Here is a 20,805-nt window from a genome sequence, read left to right as displayed (position 1 = left end):
ACAGGGTGTGTCAGAAAACATGCAACCATTTACTTCCCTTACTTTGTTGATATGCAAACAGAAATTTTTACAAGTTTCATACCAAATTATACTAAAAAGGCCTAAGATTTTATTGATAACAAAAATATGGGGAATAAACATCAATTAAATTAGTTGTGACATCATATCTGACATCATTATAAACAAACAATTACCTATGAATCTACTAGAAACAATTAGCAGGTGTTGAAACTGGTATATAAAAGCACATCACAGGTTCTTGCGAGAAGAACAATGAAAAAAGGAATCCAGCAGAACTCAAATACTAATAAATGGAAGTTATAAAGAATGTTTAAAAAAAGGAAGTTAATGGAATACAAGACTAAGGTTAAGGACTAAAATCAAAGGCAGTCCTTGGCACAAGGGGAATCATTGAACTGGCCCATTTTTCTTTCAAGAATCGAAATGGAATGTGTCTATTCTGAAAAATACCTGAAATTGTTTCACAAGAAAGATCTACCCTTTGCAGAAGAAAACCAATGATGTGGAAAATGCATGGTTTCAGCAAAAATGAGGTGCCCAACATACCTCATAGTGTGTTCTGGACTGAATGCCAGTGGATGACAAAAACATCATCTTCTTCAATTCCATAATGTTAACGTTTGCCTTTTTTTGACACTCACGTATTGATTAAAACCCCTTTACTTTTATTTCCAAGGACATTTGAAGGACACCGTTTATAAAATAGGACCTCAGACTACAGAAAATTTGGCCATAAATTAAAAGCTGATTACACAGAAATCCTGTGCTATAGTTAGGCCATTCCAAGTTTTTTCTCTGTTTAGCGTCCACCCATCTTTTAAAAACCTACCTACCTATTTGCAAAAAACACACAAAAGAAAAAATAAAACAAAGAATATATAATCATAAAAATAAGGTCAATTATAGGATTTGATTTCATTAATCTATTTTCTCGTAGAAAGATCTATTCTTAAGCAAAATCAGAATATTAAATGCTTAAAGTTTACCTAACATGACATATTGTAGACAAATATTTCAAAAATTGACAGAATTCAAAGATTTTGACTAGAATAATCAGTTTCAGGTATCCTGATTTTGTTTGTTTTTTCTGATATAAGGTGTCAAAAACCTAGGCGCACGTGGACGCTAAACATAGAAAAAACTTGGAATGGCCTTATAGGAAATATCTAACATCAGATAATTAGATTTATTTATTCAACAAAAGGAACACCATTTAAAGCATATTTTGTAACAAAATGACATTTTACAACTTCTCTTAATTCTTTTGTAACTCATTAATTATTTGAGGGATTGTTTTCATTTTCATTTTCTTAAAAATAAATCTTGAAATTATACCTTTCAAAATGATAGGTTGTTGGCTGGTATTGATTGAAATCATAGAGAAATTCAGTAGTTTGAAATAGTTGCATGTTTTCTGAAACACCCTGTATGTTGAATGCATGATCCATCATCATTTAATACTATGCTTACTCTTATGAGTAATAGCCTCAGTTATGTAAGTAAGATACATATTTACTGTGATATACATGTAAGCAATATTTAGCCAAGGATAAGAGTGGCTTGCCTCTGTGTTTTTGACCTAAGCCCAGAAATTGCTTGTGTTTCAAGAAAGTTGTCATGTATTTTGTTTATTCTGCAAAATACATTTTTAATTTGACCTCCAATATGAGCTATTTTCCAACAAATTTAGGCCATCTATGCAGTTGAAACTATGTTAGCATGGCAAATAACTTTCTATAGATGACTTCACGATGCTTTTAAAGAAGTTGGAATGCACATGGTCATATTTGGGTAATGACTGAGTATTATAGTTTCATTTATTGGGGAACCTGTTTTCAGTCAAAGTAAGCAGTGGTTGTATAGAAAAAAAAAAGACACAGATGGTAAAAAGTAATGATTTTTTTATTTTACACACATCGCGACAGGAAATATAACTGAGTAAAAAAAGGTCGCGAAACTGGTTTCGAAAATTGGTTTACAGTAAGTGATATTGACACTTTTTGTCATAATTGATTTTTATAATGATAAGGCCATTCCAAGTTTTTTCTATGTTTACCTTCCACCCATCCTTCAAAATCCTACCTACCAATCCGCAAAAAACACACAGATCAAAAAATTAAAATACAGATTTCATAGTCATAAAAAGGATGTCATTCAAAGGATTTGATTTCATAAATTTTTTTTCTCACAGAAAGTCCTAAACTTTAGCAAAATCAAGGTATTAAACATGTTAAATGCTTAAAACATACCTAATATTACATATTATAGTATAGACAAATCATTGCAGAAAATGAAAGAATTCAAAGATCTCAGCCAGAATAATCAATTTCATGTACAATATGACTGTTCTTTGAGGGGTTTGTCATTCACACTGCATGCCACCAGTTATCTCTTCTGCAAGCTGGAGGACTGACTAGAACTCGTACAATATATCATCATACAATGGACTAAGCACTGAATTGGGCCTCATACGGTACTCTAAGTAGCCAGAAGAAATCTGCTTTAAAATACATAAAAGAATTGACACAGACAGTTGTGGTTTTTAAACAAATACACAGCATACTTTGCAAATGTAACAATAAAAGAGAAAATGTGACAGACTTGACCAGAATTTGAACACCCCCCCCCCCCTCCCTCCACCCTTAAAATAAGTAATCAGGTGCTTTACCAACCATGGCATGCAACATGTATCTGCTTACCAGCAAATGAATCTGCCTGACTGCCACACATTTGTTCAATTCATCAGATTGTCTCTTTGGGCCTCATCAGTCAGGGAAGAGATCAATCTGATGAAGTTTAAAATAAAATTGATATGTATTTCCCTGATACCTTCCTGGTGTATTAAAAGAATCATTTAATATTACTTTAAAATTTTTACCAAAACAAAATTTTTCACATTTTAAAACCACCAGGAAAGTTTCGGCCCATAAAATAAAACAAAACTAACGCTAAGAAAAACCAATGCATTGGAAAATTATCATATGCTCTTTTTGATAAAGATGTATGATATTGACTTACATTGGAACTAACCCTCTATTTTTTATATATTATTTGGTAAAGTATATTTTGACAGCGTTAGCTTTGTTTAGTTTGTTTTTGTTTTTTGTTTTTTTTCTTTCTTTTTTTTTTTTTTCTTTGGGTATTCAAAAATCAAAAATTTAATAAATATCAATGTCATTTATTTTAAAAGTAGAACAGAGGTAATCAGAGATTACAGAGCTCACCGCAATGATGTTTTCTTTAAGTAAGGCAAAGTCCCAAACTAAAGTAATAATGTAATAGTGTGCACCCCTAGATGAAACATTTATGCAATTTTGATCTGATGGGGCTTGCAGTTACTTGGGAATGGACTTATCTAAACACTTTAAACTATTCACTCATCCAGAAAATCCAGTCATCTAAAGCAAGTTTGAGAGTGTTCGTCCCTTGATGCTTCATCCATGCAAGTGTGGTTCAGATAAGCCTTATACTGGTAGTTACTTGGAAATGAGATCTGCTCAAAAAACTTTAACCTGGTCACTCATCTGGAAAATGTAGGTCAGATCCAGCAAGTACAGTAGTGTGCATCCTTAGATTATCATCCATGCAAGTCTGGTCAACATTAAAGGGCCTGTAGCTACTTTGAAATGAGACATGCTCCAAAAACTTTAACCTACTCCAAAAACTTTGACCTGCTCCAAAAACATTAACCTGGTCATTCTTCAGCTGAAATTGCAGCATCTGAAACCTTGACTGGTACAATGAAACACATTAGAAGCATCCTCAATGCATCTCTGATTAATATAGGGCATAGAAGTACTTAAAAAGAAAACTGCTCCACAAACTTTAACCTGGGACACCAACGCCGAGGGTATTACATAAGCTCCCCCAACTTCGTTGAGGTGAGCTAATAAAAATCATGATTCTTATTTAAAGAAAATTATGTTATCATTTTAACAGAAAATTATTAAATAAAAGATTATGTTTTCAGTGACTAATCTCATAATATGGAAAATGCTCTTTAACTAAATTATCAAGCATTCAATTTCAGTTAAACTTCAAAATGGGCCTGAAGAACAAGTAAAGAATAAATCTTGGTAACAATAACGAAACAAGGAGTAAGAACTCAAATTATTTTATAATTCTTTTAAATAAATGAATTATTAGAAATTTGTGTTCTAGAATTTTAAATTTATCCAAATTAAGCTGTAAATATAATCAATGAATATGAGTTGATACTCCTTAAAATTCTCAAGGAAATGTGTAATAAAAATAAAACTGCAAGAAACAATCATCTTTATACTTATTCTCCTACATAATGAAATGCTAATTTACAACTTATGGTATATGATTTGATGAAGATATGTATCCGTAATCATGTTTCCGTTACTGTGGTGTCGGTCTGACTAAAGCCAGCCCCTACTATTTCCATTCCTTCTACGAACAAAGTGAAATAGTAGGGACTGGCTTTAGTCAGACTGACTGTGGTGTACAACTTAGTCACAGATCTGAAATGCTGACCAGTCTTACAATAATAAAAATCTGAGTAATGTTCCTAATATGCTGCTAGAAGTTAACTGCTGACCTAACAAACTACAACTAGACACTCTCTTACACACCTGCTCCCATCCCAGTATTCTTCTTTTAGATAGCTGACAAACTGCAACTAGACACTGGCCTAGGGCAAAGCTGGAAATGCCCATCTACCATTGCCAATCTGCTACTGGACTGACTTTATGCCAGTTACAGCTGTCAACTAGATATGTCCAAAAAGTAATAACCTAAATCCTAACTTTTAAAAATTAAAATGGAAATAAAAGCCATCATAAACAAGATAAATATGTTACTTAGTTAAATTCTCTCTTACACACCTGCTCCCATCCCAGTATTCTTCTTTTAGATAGCTGACAAACTGCAACTAGACACTGGCCTAGGGCAAAGCTGGAAATGCCCATCTACCATTGCCAATCTGCTACTGGACTGACTTTATGCCAGTTACAGCTGTCAACTAGATATGTCCAAAAAAGTAATAACCTAAATCCTAACTTTTAAAACTTAAAATGAATTAAAAAAAATCATAACCCTTTACCAATTTGTAATTTACATGCAACTATGAAATAATGACCCAACAGATCTACATTTTTGAATTGCAAATGATATCTTTGAAAACGGTAAAGTATGGAAGAAGAGGAGGTTTACACACTTATGCAAGTTTGTCAGTTAGGTAGAATTTTCTATGCAAGTTGCTTGACATTCAAATCATATGCAAATTGGTTGTTTATGGTAAAAAAAAAATGAGTACACTCAAAGACTTTCATCTGGTTTTTCTGATGGAACATGAAATATTATATCTTGTTTTCGGTTATTCTGGATAACTGTTATTCTTCTACCATACAAAGATGGGGGTATTCTGTATGTCGAGGGTAGACCATGTTGTTGAAAAACATTGAATAAGGGTTCAGTTGTTTGTATGGGTAAGTTTGCTGGCTGAGAAGGATGAACTAATCTTAGTGGGGGATATGGGGCAACAGATGGCCCTAACTCAGATGTTTGTAAATTTGCACCTTGTTCATTATCTCTACTTGATGTTTGATCAGAATCTGAGTTCTGCATATCAGAGATGGAGTTTTCACCTTCAAAATCCTGGTTTTGTTGCAAATTCTCTAAAAGTTTTATTTTTTCACCCTCAGATGGTTTTCGTAAAGGTGCTTTTCTTTTTCTACCAGCTGTTTTTTCTGTACGCCTAAATCTTGGTTGTTTCTCATTAATGGCATTTGATGTTATTTTTTCAGTTTTTGAGAACTGGAGGAATGACCTTGATATTTTTTTGCAACCCTCATTTGCAGATATGATATGGTTCAAAGCAAGAAGCACATTGTCTAGCCTATGATCTTGAACAGATTTGTCATTTTGGACCTGATCTGATATTATCTTTAATTTGTCTTGAATTTCTTTGATTTTGGTCATTTTGGATTGTGAAGTAATTGATGCACTAACAATTTGGACCTTATCTTGGACATTACTAGTTGGTATCTGATGACCTTCTATGTCTGTTTCTTTATTTCTGTTAATGATACAAAATACTTTATGAGTGTGCTTGCATATGTTTCCTTGACTATAGTCAGGACAGTTGCACATTAAGAGATGGCGACATAAATTTATGCATGGAATTTTCTTGCATTTGACTGCACATTGTGATTCTGGGCAGGTTTGGAAATGAATTTCTATTGTATAAATACCATTTTTTGAGATTATCATAAAAGTTTTTTCATTTACTTGTGAAACATCTGAATCTGAAATGCTGTAACTATTTTCATGACGGTCATTAACTTTAATATCTTCTTTTGATGGTAAATTGTAGGTTTTCTTTGTGAAATGTTTGAAAAAGAGGTTATTTTCAATCTGGAGTAATGTTTCTACAAGCACATCTACTCTGCGATTTCGTTTTCCTTCAAAATAAATATTTTTCAACTGATTGTGAAAGCTTTCAAGAAACATATTTGTGTCTACATTGTAGTATTCTGCAGTTCGAAAACACATAGCCCACTTTTCCTTTCTACAAAGGTAAAAATCCTGAAAATATTTCAAAAAAGCTGGGCTGACCTCCCCTAACTTCCTAACTAAACCTTGTATATATTGATTAAAATAATTTTCCGATTTGGTTTGTAAAGCTGAACATAATAGGTAATAAATCTCAGTTTGAAGTTGACTTTCTTTGATGTGTTGCTGGATTCTTCGCCTCCAATTTCTATGAACATGCCAAATACATAGAAATTGTTTTAAATCAGGCCCATATACCTTTTGAGCTGCATTCCACCCTGAATTATCGTCATCGGTCATTATAATTTTTACTTTTGTCTGAGGTGATCTGTTTTTTACTGACTGAAGAAAAATGCTAATTGCTTTCTCATCTTCTTTGTTTGAAATACAAAATGCCACGGGATAACCATTTCTAAATTCATCTGGAACTAACAGTGTTATTAATTTAAAAGAATAAATATTGGTTTTGTGGGTTGAATCCATACAAAGAATAATGGGGGCAAATTTTTCATACATGGTAAGTTGTTGTTTTGTCATAATTGCCAACATGAAATCCCCTTTATCAAGTCCTAATGTTTGGTCCACTACATCTTGTTGTTTATAAATTAAAACTGGATCAAATTTTTCTTTCCTAAGAGATTCTACACGCAAAAATGTTGATGTGGCATCATCACTGTGCTTAATGACCGAAGAATCGACTATTTTCTGTTTAATATTGTGAATTGTCTTCCTATCAATTAAGTGATAATGTTTAATTCCTTTCATGTCCTCACGATTATCCCTATCACAAAAATTTTCTCTTATTTTATCAAGAATATTACTAATAGGAATTTTCAAGGCCAACATTGTACTTATTTCACTTTTTATATTTTCGGGAATGGGAAGAAATTTACTTTGACCAAAATCAAGGGAGTGGGAATGCGATTTGATATACTTTACTTTGACAGTTCCATCTATCCCAACAGATACCGACATTCTTGACAAACAAAGACCTTCTATTTTACACGAACCTTTCTTGTTATTTCTTCTTTTTCCGGTTTTATCTATACATCTTTTTTTACCATCTCTATGACAAATTAAAATGAAATTTTTGCTGCCATCTTTATTTGTTTTAATTGATCTGTGTAGAACAAACCTTGTATTTTTTTGTAAAGATTCCTCCTCCTTAAATTTATCAAAAGCCCCCATATTCTCAAATTCCAAATTTTCAATTTCAATATCGGCACTGTGCGCATTGATCAAATGTTCAATTAGGTTCTCTATATGAAAAAAATTTAAATCACATGATGGTACAAAACATGACACCCTATTTTCATGATTTTTACTCTCTTTTTCATGCACTTTTTTTTTATGTCTAAGTAAAGTTGACCTATCATAGAATTTTTTTTTACATTGACTACACTGATTTTTTTCACTGACTTCAGGTTCTTTTTCTTTTCCATAAGAATGTATATTTTTTATGTAATCACCTGACTGCTGTGTCTTTTGATTTACCAGATTATACAAGTCATATTTCCTACAATACATATTTTCTTTCCATACATATTTACTAGATGGTTTAGATTTAGATAAGTCATTTTGCGATTGTTCATTAATATGCAATGCAGGATTTTCTAAAACACTTTCATAATGCCCACCCCCAAATCTTGTCCAAACCAGGTGAATTTGCGAATCTGATTGACCAAAGTTGTGTTCATGAGTGACCACATTTGGATTATCTATATCACCACCAAATGTTACCAAAATGTTAATGTGAAAGTGTCTTGACAAAGCTAAAATGCATTCCTGACCAGCATATGTCCCAAACTGCCTCAAATTATTTAATTCTATTTCAATTTCTTGGTCAGTCATTGGCATATTATCACTATCATGATAGAAAGACATCCTAAATTCATTTAAATTTTGTTGAATTTCATTGATAGCTGTTTCTCTAAGTTCGAGGTGGTGGTCTTGATCTCCAAACAATGATAAACTTATTGCTCTAAATAAACAATTTCCATCCCCTATGATAGGTTGCCTGAAAAGCCCAAAAACTCCTAAATATTCATTTTGACGTGTAATTTCTAAATCAAAATCATCTACCATTTGAAGTTGCATTTCATTATTAATGATTTGGTCAATTACGGAATGAACTGGATCTGCAATCTGTAACAATTTTGAAACATGGAAGCTTTTATTTCTTTATCAAAATAAATGTCTGCCAAAATTGAATCAAAAGAGGCTCAATTTCCTAAACAATACATACATATACAGTTATCACACATTATCCCATACAGTTTGCCAAAAATCAATTGAGAGGCTACAAGTCTCCCCCGAATCCCTATGGTTCTGCTATTCTTCATAGGCCGATTTTTCCTTATATATTTATTATGTAAATCTTAAATCACATAATGTGGCCTCACACTACCCTGTCAATTAGTTATTTCATTCTACACTATTAAGTAAAGCTTGAAATCAAATAAGTTTTAACTAGTGATGGGCTGATTGTCGGTTGTTAGGAGCTCTTGGATGTGACTAATTGAATACAAAATAAATGTCACTGACATCAAGAACATAAAATATTATTGCAATACTTATTACCATATCCAAGTGCAAAGAGTTTTAAGAAATTTTGAATATTCAAAATATTGAAGGTATCCATTCCACATTGATATTTTTACACCATGATTGAATATATATCAGAAAATTGACCTATTACAAGGTTTTACTATACACGAGAAAGCCCTTTTAGTACAAGGCATCTGTAAACATAAGTATAATCAGGAATACAAGTTCAATTTCTGGATAACTGCTTTTAAAACTTGTAATTCCAAGAAATAAATACATGTAATGCAAGGTTGGACAAATATCAGTAATATTCCCATTCAATATATATAATGAGATTTTTTTTTAAAAAAATAATTGTATAAAATCTCATTCAATATATTTTAGAGATTTTTTTAAAGTAAAGAAATAATAATATCCACTGATTTAAACCAAAAATTAATAAACATTTTTGAATGTTATATTTAAATGATTTTTTTTGTAAAAGTCTGAACTTAAAAATCTGAATAATTATAAGTTTTTTATATTTATTTCATTAAAGTTAAAAAAATTGATTATAACCGATTATAATCTGATTTTTTCCACTTTCCCATCACTAGTTTCAAATCTTTTGACCCTTTGATTCTTAAAGAAGATTTTTAAAAGATGTCATTAATTTTTCACAAATTCTTATATATATATATATCCCTTTGGAAGTGATGATGATGGCCCAAAATTTTAATTCCTTTTATCCAAGGATGCTCTGATTAAATTTGGTTGAAAATGGCTAAGTTGTTTTTCATCAAAAGTTAAAAATGTGAAACGTTGACAGATAGGCTGAAGAAAGCAGGGCAAATTGTGGTCATAAATGCCCATTTGAGCCCTCTGCTCAGGTGAGCTAAAAACCAAAATCAGGGGCAGATAACCCAAAATTATAGCATTTAATACTTTTACAGTAACTTGTTTCCATTGTGCCCTTGACTGATAAAGCAGTTGAATGAAAGGCAAAAGAAGAGTAAAACTATAGTTGGTAGAGTAAAATTATGCTACAATAAAAAAATCAAAAGCTTCAGTGAAATACTGTATATTTATCTAGCTTGTGTGTATTATATCCCCTAGCAAACGACTAAGTATAAAACAAATAATTCTAAATATAGGAAGTCCTAAACATATTAGTAGCCATCACCACTTTATCGATAAAATCATGCATAAAATTGTAACTTAAAGTTAAATATTGAAAAGTAACTAGCTGCCTGGTAGCGATGGGAATTGAACCCATGTCATAGACTGCCGAAACACTACCCATATTTACTGGTTTAATTAGTACTTATTTTTTAGGAAGTTGCTTTAACACAGCTCAAGTAATTTGTAAAAAATAATAAATAAAAAAGGAAAAAAAAAACATAAGAAACAAAATTGAGATATTTTCTCTTGTTCGAAAAAAAGCAATTTAAAAAAAAATTGCTAGTTGTTGGTTTAGAAATTAGAATAAATTAAGTAATCATTTCTCATGTAGTATAATTAAGGAATATTTCAGGTTTTGTGTGAGTTATTGGTGTGTCAATCACACACAATTAATTGTCACATAGGCATATTTCATGACACTTTAATTTGTGATTAGATAAAACTGGAAATATGTTGATAGGACATAAATGCCTCGCCCAGGGTTTATTAATAATGCAACATGAAAATTTGTATTAGTGCAAGACTTTGTTGAAAATACCATAATGGTTTCTTTATAAGTTAGTTTAATACACAATAAAAAGTCAAGTCAAAGGTCATTGGGAAGTTCAGGATAAATAAAATGAACATAGTTGATATATTCTCACCAAATATTGTATCAGTGCAAAAACTTGCATAAAAAATATCTGGGATAGTTTTTTTGAGCAGAAAACAAATTTGAGAAAGGTGAGGTCATGATCAAAGGAAAGTTCAAGGTCAAAAAATGTTAATGCAGTTAAACAGCTCTCATCTAGTTTATATACAGTATAAGCATACAGATTTGATAAGATTTTAGTTTGGTTTTTTTTTAACTGAGAGCTGAGTCAGTAAAAAGGATATTTGAGACCATTAAGTCAGCATTAACAGTTGCAAGTACCAAATGAGATTATAGTTATTCCCTAATTTAAAGATATACATGCTATATAAATGCAACCTTTTTTTATAAGTGAAACAAAATGATTAAATGACTTGAGAAACATAGTGTGTAATAAAAAATAATACTTTACACAAAGATTTACTAAGTAAGTCATTATAATTACAAAACAATTAAGCAAGATCTGCAATTAAGAATTCAGCCTTTTCATGAATATTGATGAAAGAAGTGCGTAAACAGTATATAGACACGCATGTCTGCGGGAAATCATAGACGACGAGCTACGTTGCATTTTGACTACAATCATGAGTAAAAGGTCAATATCTGTCATTACAGAGTAGATGGTTAATACTAGTTGTTTTAAAGGATAAGTATCTTTAAGCATTACACATGTGTCATCCATTTCAAAAGTTATTTGTATACCAAACAGCCTACCTCGTTTTCTTGACGCCATTTTTGTTTATCGTTCTAAAAGTAGCGACAGTGTCACGTGATGCATGATTTTAAATATAGAGGCATTGCTTTGCTAGTAGGACAATAAATAATTATAATTTGAGATCTTTATAACACGTTCATTTTTAATTGTTTAATTTACAGTATTTTCGTAACTTTATTTGGCAAACAAAATAAATAACAACTTTATTTTTATCTGACGCAAGTTATAGCGTGTATATCTTTAAGAAAAGTGAGGTCAAAGTAAATGTCAAGGTCAAAAAATGTTGATGAAGTTGAATTGTTGTCATCAATTTGTATCAAGGACAGAAACTGCTGATGAACCAAAATGGCTTTTATCAATATATCAGTGTATGAAGTTTGAAAAGGTATCTTAAATAAATTCTTTGAAACTGAGCTAAATGCATAGTGACAGAAAGACATAAGGATGGAAGACAGACATGACAAACACTATGTGCCCTGTCTATATTCATGGCAGGGCATAGAAACAAAAGCAACTTTTCAAAACTTACTGAATTCTGAATGGGAGCTATCTCTTCTGGTTCCGGCTGTCCAGGTATGTGTATTCTGACTGGTTCCTAAAATCGAGTACTGATGCATGAAAACTTAGAAATTCACAAAAATATTAATTCTTGGTAGTTTATCACCCCAAAATTAATTTGTAATAAAATAAAAAACAAAAGCAACTTTTCAAAACTTACTGAATTCTGAATGGGAGGTATCTCTTCTGTTTCCGGCTGTCCAGGTATGTGTATTCTGACTGGTTCCTAAAATCGAGTACTGATGCATGAAAACTTAGAAATTCAATCAGATATAATTTTTCATAGTTTATCATTGCTTATTTCTACATTATAACCTGTCTTTAGCCTAATTTTAAAGAATGAATTTAACAGTTACCAAAGTTATATGAGTTTCTGCTTCAGAAACCAGAGGGCATTTATGTCTGAATTGTCACCATATTCAGAACAAAGATTGTAGTTTTATGTACCACTAAAAATATTACAATTATGGACTTTTTATATGGTTAATATCTTTGGTTATTCACCAGAAAATTATCAATATTGACTGAGGCAAAATGGAAAGAATTTGGTTATGGTATTGTATGTGACTGAGATTATTTGAAAGTTTTTTTACCCTGGCATTTTTATTATTTAGGCTGGAAATATACAAGTTGATAGACTTCCATAAGGCCAAAAATATTAAAAATAGTCTTGTTTCCTGCTACCCGACCGACCCATTTTTTTGCACCCGATCCTAAAGTTTTTTTTTGTTTTGGAAGAAAAAAAAAAATTGGGAATTCTGAAATTTCTTCGTTTTGTCACTGTAATCAGTTTCTGTGTTAATACAAAACAAGCATTTCATGAAATTCTCTGTTTTAAATATGGACTTTCATAAAATACCACTTGAGTTGTGCATGAAAAGACATGAAATTTAATTTTAAAAGACAATATTGACCTGTGATGTGTTTAATTATACCCGCACTTTCTAAAGAAAGTTCGGTATATTGTTGTTACTCATGTCTGTCCGTCCGTCCGTCCGTCTGTCACACTCTTCTTTCTTAAACTCCTCTTACATTTTACACAGTAGCCTAATCATCTTTTGGGAGATGGTTAGTGGTGTCATGTAGATGTGCAGTAAGGTTTCGGAATTTTCATTTTCACCCTAGGGGTCAAATGGGGGTCAAATTTTTTTTAAAAATATTTAACATGTTTAAATACCCTGGTTTCCAGAACCTCCCTTCTATTTTATGCATTAGCCTTAAATCATGATCATTTGGAAGATGATTGATTTTGTCCTGTAGATGTATAAAATGGTTTTAAAATTTGCATTTCCATGTGGATGGCAAATAGGGGCAGGAAAAAAATGGCCCCTCCCTAACCCATGGGGTCATGATTTGTAAAAACTTGAATCTATACTTCTTGAGAATGTTTTCATTTTAATCATGCTTTTGTTGTTCTTGAACATGTTGAAAAGAAGAATTTTGAAGATTTTTTTTCCCTTTTATTCCTATATAAAACTTTGATCCCTTATTGTGGCCTGACCCTATCCTCAGAGGTCATGATTTGAAAACTAGAAATATGTCCATAGGACATAAATGCCCCGCCAAATGTATGAAGTTTGATGAGAATATCTTGAATAGCTATAGTTTCTTTAAAATTGAAACTAAAATCTAAAAAAAAATTGGATATAGATGATAAATTCTCACCAAATTATGTATAAGTGCATGCTTACATAAAATATCTTAGATTGTTTCTTTAAAACTAAGCAAAATACAATTTGAAGAGAAGGTAGGTCTAAGGTCACAGGAAAGTGCAAGGTGGAAAGTTTTCGATGCAGTTGAATAGCTCTCACTAATACATGTCAGCATACTAGGTTTGATAAAAATATCTTGAATGATTTATTTAAATCTGAGCTTAACACTTATTTAAGAAAAGAGAGGTCAAGGTCAAAGGAAAGGTCAAGGTCTAAAAGATTGATGCAGTTGAAAAGCTTACATCAGTATGTATCAGCATATGACATTTAATTGAAGTCAGACATGACAAACACTATTTCATGGCAGGGCATAAAAAACTTGAATCTACACTATATGTTTCCATATCAAAATGACTAACAAGCAAATTCAAAGAATTGTGGTCCCCTACTTTCTGTGTCCTAGTGGATGGGATACCATTATTTATGACATATTGTTTCAAATATGCACGCCCTATTATATGTCATTCAAAAGTAATCACCAAAGTTAAAATTTTTGAAAATGAGGTAAAACATCAAGGTCAAGGGGTAAAGAATCATAGCATGCATGGAAACATATTGTTACAGATAACGTACATATCAAATATGAAAGTCCTATCTCTTCTCAATCAAAAGTTATTAAGAAATATAACATTTTTGAAAAATAGGTTAAACTTCAAGGTCAATGTCACAGAGTCAAAAGTCATGATATATTTAGAAAGATCTTGTCACAGGTAATATACATGTATAATATGAATGCCCTATCTTTTCTCTTTCAAAATGATCAATTTAAAATAATGTTAAATTTTTTGAAAAGTAGGTCAAACTTCAAGGTCATGGGCATGGGTTCAAAGATCATTGTATATTTAGAAAGTTCTTACAGGTTATGTACATGTGAAATATGAAAGCCCTATCTCTTATTATTCAAAAGTTATGATCAAGGTTAAATTTATTCAATATTATGACAGATGGACAGACTGACAAACAGACAGACTGACAGACAAATGAGATTTAATGTCCCCAAGATCCCTTTTGCGAAAACGGGGGACAATAATGCCATTGCTGTTCTTGAGAAGATTTATGATGGAAAAATTCCCCTGCATTTTTCTATGTAAATCTTTGGATCCCCATATGTGGCCCCACCCTACCCCAGTGGGTAATAATTTGAACAAAATTGAATCTACACTAAGTCTATGTAAAAGAAAGTTTCAACTTTTTGGGACCAGTCAGTGGTTCTTGAAAAGACTTTTTTGAAATGATATCACCAAATTTTCAGTAGTTCTTGATTATCCCCCCTTGAAAGTAGGTGTGACCCTTCATTTGAACAATCTTGAATCCCCTTTACCTGAAGATGCTTTGTGGCAAGGTTGGTTAAAATTGGCCCAGTGGTTCTAGTGAAGAAGACAAAAATGTGAAAAGTTTACAGACGGACAGATGGATGACAGACAAAATGTGATCAGAAAACCAGAAAAACTCAAGTGAGCTAAAAACTTATGATCACAAGTACTTGGAAAGAGTTACAGTATTTGAAAAGCAGTTTTTTTTTCATGCATTGTTTTAAGAAGCTGAAAATGTATGACTTGTATCCATGTTGAAAAAACTGCACATTTCAGAAAACAGTATGATTAAAAATAGTTAATCAATGTGCTTTGAGTAGCAAAATAAGCTAAACTGGTATAGCTAATTCAACCACAGAGCTTACTAGTCAATTTTAAGATGCACAACCTTTTCAACTCTTAATCAATCTTAAAATATTTATATCATCATTTCTGATTCAAGGGAGAACTAGATATATGACATATGGTTCATATAAAGCCAAAACAGTATGCACATTGATGCAAAGAAGTCTTTAAAAAACAAAAGAAAGTTGTTTTCTCAGATTTCTACTATTATTGTCAACTTGTATACTAGTATATTAATAATGTCACATCAAGTTTGAATTGCATCAAAACATGAAATGTAGTTTCTTTATATAAAGGAAACAAGAGGCCCAAGGGCCTTAATGGTCACTTGAGTATAATACAAGACTGTAAAGGGTCCATAAAAGTATAAAACAAAATTAACTAATAGATGAAGCAATGTTGCCCAAGAATTTTGAAAATCTGGTAAAATTACCCTTGCTTATTGTAACGTGATAGACCCGAGTGATCTTCTTAGGATCATACAATGCAAAATATACAAATAACAGTACTTATTATATACCCAAATATTTGTCACTCAGTTTAAATTATTGTTGAATTTATGCAATCACGTGACGATCCGATGTTCCGGATCACCACACTGTGGTTTTCTGAATCCATATATATCACCCCTCTCTGAAACTGATGACGTAGTACATGTACACAGATAAATGACGTTTTTATTCTCGAGCATCTAAAAGTTTCTTGACAAAATGGTTTGTTCAATGGATAAAAGTTATGGAATTGATCCAAAAAGTTTCCTTTTATTATATTTTGCTAGTTGTAAAGGGGTATATAATAAATTTATCATTATAACAGTAACTTGATCAGAAGGGCCATATCACGTCTCGTTGACAGGCGCGGATCATCAGATCAAACGCGACACTTCGTAGTTTCATATATAATGAACACTTGCCTATTGTGTAAGGTATTCAATATATACAGATATGTTTTTGTCACTTGCTTAGTGATACAATTCAGTACATATAGACTTGGTTATACAACATGGCTATTTGCCACTGTCACAAATTACAATAAGTCACCCTGACTCTCTGTGATTTTTTATTAACTTTGATAAAGTATAAAACAACTTCGTCAAGTCTCTTGTCAACCATGACTCTACCAGTGACAACAACTCATCTACTGTCAAACAGAACACCACAGTGTAAACATACTATGTACAATTACAATTTTTGCTAAATATATATAAATAATCTTTATGTCAATCTTTTATATTGCTTTCCAGGCAAGAATCTGACTTTGAGAATGCTTTACTCATTTAAACCAAACATTAATTTTTATTTCGTTTCTAAATATATAACATTCTTTCTTGTATTCTCATTCAATCAAATAACCTGTTAATTAAATTATATACAAGGATTTCTTGATTAACAACATCTAGCAAAGGAGAGTAACTCTCGTTTGCTTCACTTATTACAATTGTGTACTCTTTTTGCCTCCTAGATACTCAGAAGCAAAGAAAAGGCACATTTACTCATAATTTTATTTAATACATTTACACTGATATTATTCCATTTAGTTTGTTTGCTTAGTACTCAGGGGCAGAGGAAAAGATTTTCAAAGCATTAATGCATTTTTGCTAATTAATCAATAGACTCCCACCCAAGCACAAGAACCCTTGACCCTGGGGCCATGAAATTCACAATTTTAGAGAGGCACCCTTTCTCATCATAACTATGTACTTAGTTCATTTGCTAAATACCCAGGAGCAGAGAAGATTTTCAAAGAATTAATGCATTTTCACTATATAATCATTACAGCCCCGCCCTAGCACCAGAACCCCTGTCCCAGGGGCCATGAAATTCACAATTTTGAAAGGAGGCACTCTTCCTCATCATAACTATGTACTTAGTTCATTTGCTTACCCAGGAGCAGAGGAGAAGTTTTTCAAAGAATTGTATAATTATTAGAGCCCCGCCCTAGTGCCAGAACCCCTGACCCAGGGGCCATGAATTTCACAATTTTGGTAGAGGCTCAATGCTTATTACAATCATGCCAACAGTTTGACTACTTGACGTTCAGGAGTAAAGAAGAAGATTCTAAAAGATTGCATTAATTTAATGATGATTTTTGCCCCACTCTCAGGCCCCAGGGGGGCAGAAACCATGAAATTCACAAATTTGTTCCCCTTCACCCATAGATGCCATATGCTAAAATTGGCTGAAATTGGTTCAGCGGTTTCAGAGAAGAAGCTGAAAATATTCAAATGTTAACACAAGACAGATGAAGCACAACGGACAACTGAGGATGCACGACGACGGACGAAAACAAATAGCAATAGGTCACCTGAGTTACTCAGGTGACCTAAAAAGTTTGGAATGCATATTTAAATATATATGTCTTGTCTGACTGTATAAATTTGAAGCAACTTACTGGGACACCAAATTGACCTAAAGGGTCAAATCCATCCTCCATCATTCCATATATGGAATACATTGTCATCTGAAATTAAAAAAATGCAATATAGGAAATTGAGAAATGGAAACTCTAAAAATAAGCCTCGATTTTTAGCTGCCTACTAATAACTTGTCCCTTTCAGAGGTTGTAAAATAATTTTTTTTCGGATTATTTATGACAACTGGTTGTAAGTCAATCTATCAAAGGTTAAAACATGTCATTATAAGAATTGAAGTAAATTACTTATGTGTTATGTATATTATGAACATTCTTCCTTGTTTTTTTATTTAACTGTATTGCTTGGCCCATATGGGGTTTAATATGCTATAAAGATTAAATATAAAGAAATTCATATTTGCCTATAACATTTTCAAGTCCTTATCAGGTTCAAATAAAATGATTTAATCCCCCCCCCTTTCCTTGAAATCACCACTAGGCCTGAAATGCAAAAAACAACCACTAACTTAAGTATGAAATTAATATTAGATGAATCAGAAATTCTTATTATGAAGTTCTGGGGATGGGATAATTGAAAAAAGTAATTGTTATTGACCATAAATAATTACATTTTTTGAAGTAGTTGGATGTAATTTGTAATTCTAATGCAATTGTTTTGTAAAACACATTTTGATTGGCCGTTAATGCTGATTTAATGGTCATAAACATCTGTTTTACCAGCTCCGCTTACATGTGCCGGTAAAACTCAGTTTGCGACTGTTAAATCTGCATTAACAGTCACAAATACCAAATTAGAGGACAGTTATTCCCTAATTGAACAGATTTTCAATTTTGTACAACCTATCTATTTAGCTATGAAACATTTCATTCATTTTTGTTTGATCAATAATATTAATTCTAAAAGAATAGGACTGTGTGTGTCATTAAGATCTCTCTTTTTGGCTAGAGATAACTGCTGAAAATTGCAATCAAAACAAATCAACCCTAAAAAGAGACATTCAGTCCACGATTTGGAAGATAAGAACAATAGAGGTGGTTATTTAAATTAAAATTGCTCCACTAGCTTTAGAAAAGTATAACTTTCAATTCAATAATTATTTTATGAATAAAGTTTTGGAATTTGTATCTGAAAAAGTTACATCCAAATATTATACAGAAATAAAAATGTTCAACATTAAAAGCAAATTAGGAAGTTCAGATTATCTATAATTGAGCATAATCTGAGGAGTTTCAGTTACTCGTTTATTCATTTAAATCATTTACTCTAAATAAGTCTCACAAGGCATGCAATTTGTGTACATGTAGGTTTTTTGTGGAGGAAACAGTGTCTAACTGATCACAGGTAATTCTTGAATGTTTTGAAAATGAAAGTTATAACACCATAAAGATGCACAATTTCTAAAGTCATATTTACTTTTTGTATTGTTTGTACAGAGGCTGCATGAGCTTGTACAATGGTGTTTCGTACATCTATAATCATTCATAAGGATTTTGAAAAATTGAATAAAATAAAAATGTAATTTGTAATTAATTAATTACTCTTTCAAAGTAATTGTAATTAATTACATGTCTTATATCTTATAAAGCATGTAATTAAATTGTAATTTAATTGAAGAAAAAGTCAAAGCAATTGTAATTATTGACCCCATCCCTGATTATGAAGCCTTAAAAAAATAAAACTAAATGCCAGGGCTTTCAAAATGATTATAACATGCAACATCTACAAAGACGTGGACAAAAATAGGAGGCACCACATGGATGGGATTTAAGTTAAATATGTTACTGAATTTTTCTAAAAAGGAATACTTAGTTGGTACAATCCTGATATCAGCTGGCTAAAAGGTATAGGGTACTTGCAAATTTTTAGTGGCCTACCATTCCCACTTCCTTTCAGAAAAAAATCAATGTTATTTTCACAACATTTAAAAAAATATTTTAAATTGTAGTTCTCTCATAATTCCTTTTTTTAGGGGTGGGAGGGGGGCACAATCATATCTCATTCTACCAATTAAAAAATTCACTTGGTTGACCTGAAAAGTGTTGGTCTTTAAATTTTTCCATACAAAATTCAGTGGGTAATATTTTGAATTCATTGAATAACTTGATAGAAGCATGTATTGATAATAAGAACACTTTTCTCAAACACTTAAAATGTCTTTGTGAATAATTCAAACAATTTTTTTTTAATAGAACCGACTATTGACATTGACAGAGACAAAGTTGCATACAATGTCAAGCAATGACCTTGGGCAAATGGTGATTTCCAAACAAAGCTGATGTTAATTGCAGATATATGATTAAATATTGGAAAAAATATCATTTCTTATTATTTTAATTATATAAGGCACAAGCATAATGTTTAATGATAATATGAGGCCTACTTCATTCATTTCTGATAAAGCACCTTCACAGAGTACGGAGAAACTGCTCAATTGTTTGTGTTTTTTCAATGAATCATTAACTAAAGTTTGCAAAAAAATATCAAAGATGCATCCAAGTTTTATAATTTTTATCATATTTTAAGTACTGGGGAGAAAACTAAGCTTACCACAGCAAAAACAATACACCGAAGTGCAAAGCCGCATCTTCTTACAGCCATGTTGAAGTAAGAGGGTTTCCGCATTTCGCGCATGCGCAAACTTTCGGGATGTTTCGGTAGGCCAAAAGCTGCAAAAAGTCGCTTTCATTTTTATCATCCCCAGCAGCCGAACAAAAGTAAGGACCAAGCTTTGAACAGATTAAACGCACTTTAATTATTTAAGCCATAATATTTAAAGTACAACTAGTCCAATTTACCTTGTTATCAAACCGATACACAAATCTGAGGGTAGTTCATACGAAGCATAGTGAACAGTGTATTAAACGTTATTTTCTTCTATAACGTAACCAGTTGGCCGAACAGGATATCTA

At 31.8% G+C, this 20,805-nt stretch overlaps 2 protein-coding genes across 4 annotated transcripts in view; one reads left to right on the top strand and one right to left on the bottom strand.

Moving 5' to 3' along the window:
• Positions 1–1,905: 1,905 nt before the first annotated feature.
• On the bottom strand, positions 1,906–20,506 carry LOC133199911 (uncharacterized). Of its 3 annotated transcripts, none has more exons than XM_061335718.1 (5): positions 20,444–20,506; positions 17,914–17,982; positions 12,313–12,378; positions 12,124–12,189; positions 1,906–2,521 (listed from the first exon to the last, which is right to left on the bottom strand). In XM_061335718.1, the coding sequence occupies exons 1-5, from the start codon at positions 20,492–20,494 to the stop codon at positions 2,435–2,437; spliced, it is 339 nt and encodes a 112-aa protein (XP_061191702.1). In that variant the 5' UTR covers positions 20,495–20,506; the 3' UTR covers positions 1,906–2,434. The 3 variants fall into 3 exon arrangements, with proteins under 3 accessions (XP_061191702.1, XP_061191707.1, XP_061191713.1); XM_061335723.1 differs by having other exon boundaries at positions 1,906–2,518; XM_061335729.1 differs by lacking the exon at positions 12,313–12,378.
• The window catches only part of LOC133203983 (usherin-like), a 72,620-nt gene continuing 72,307 nt past the window's right edge, over positions 20,493–20,805 (top strand). Inside the window, exon 1 of the mRNA XM_061339776.1 lies at positions 20,493–20,500. Within this exon, the coding sequence (XP_061195760.1) occupies positions 20,493–20,500 (8 nt within the window). The remainder of the gene's footprint in view (positions 20,501–20,805) is intronic.

This window comes from Saccostrea echinata, unplaced genomic scaffold, assembly GCF_033153115.1.
Source record: "Saccostrea echinata isolate AGI-Se365-2 ecotype Australia unplaced genomic scaffold, CSIRO_AGI_Sech_v1 ptg000002l, whole genome shotgun sequence".
Taxonomy (NCBI): Eukaryota; Metazoa; Mollusca; class Bivalvia; order Ostreida; family Ostreidae; genus Saccostrea; species Saccostrea echinata.
This window is presented reverse-complemented; position numbering and strand designations above follow the sequence as displayed.

Excerpts from the sequence above, each read along its gene's own strand:
- LOC133199911 (XM_061335718.1), bottom strand. The coding sequence starts at position 20,494 with ATGGCTGTAAGAAGATGCGGCTTTGCACTTCGGTGTATTGTTTTTGCT. Across the intron at positions 17,983-20,443 it reads GGTGTATTGTTTTTGCTGTG|ATGACAATGTATTCCATATA; the intron begins GTAAGCTTAGTT and ends TTTTAATTTCAG. Across the intron at positions 12,379-17,913 it reads TAGGTCAATTTGGTGTCCCA|GAACCAGTCAGAATACACAT; the intron begins GTAAGTTGCTTC and ends ACTCGATTTTAG.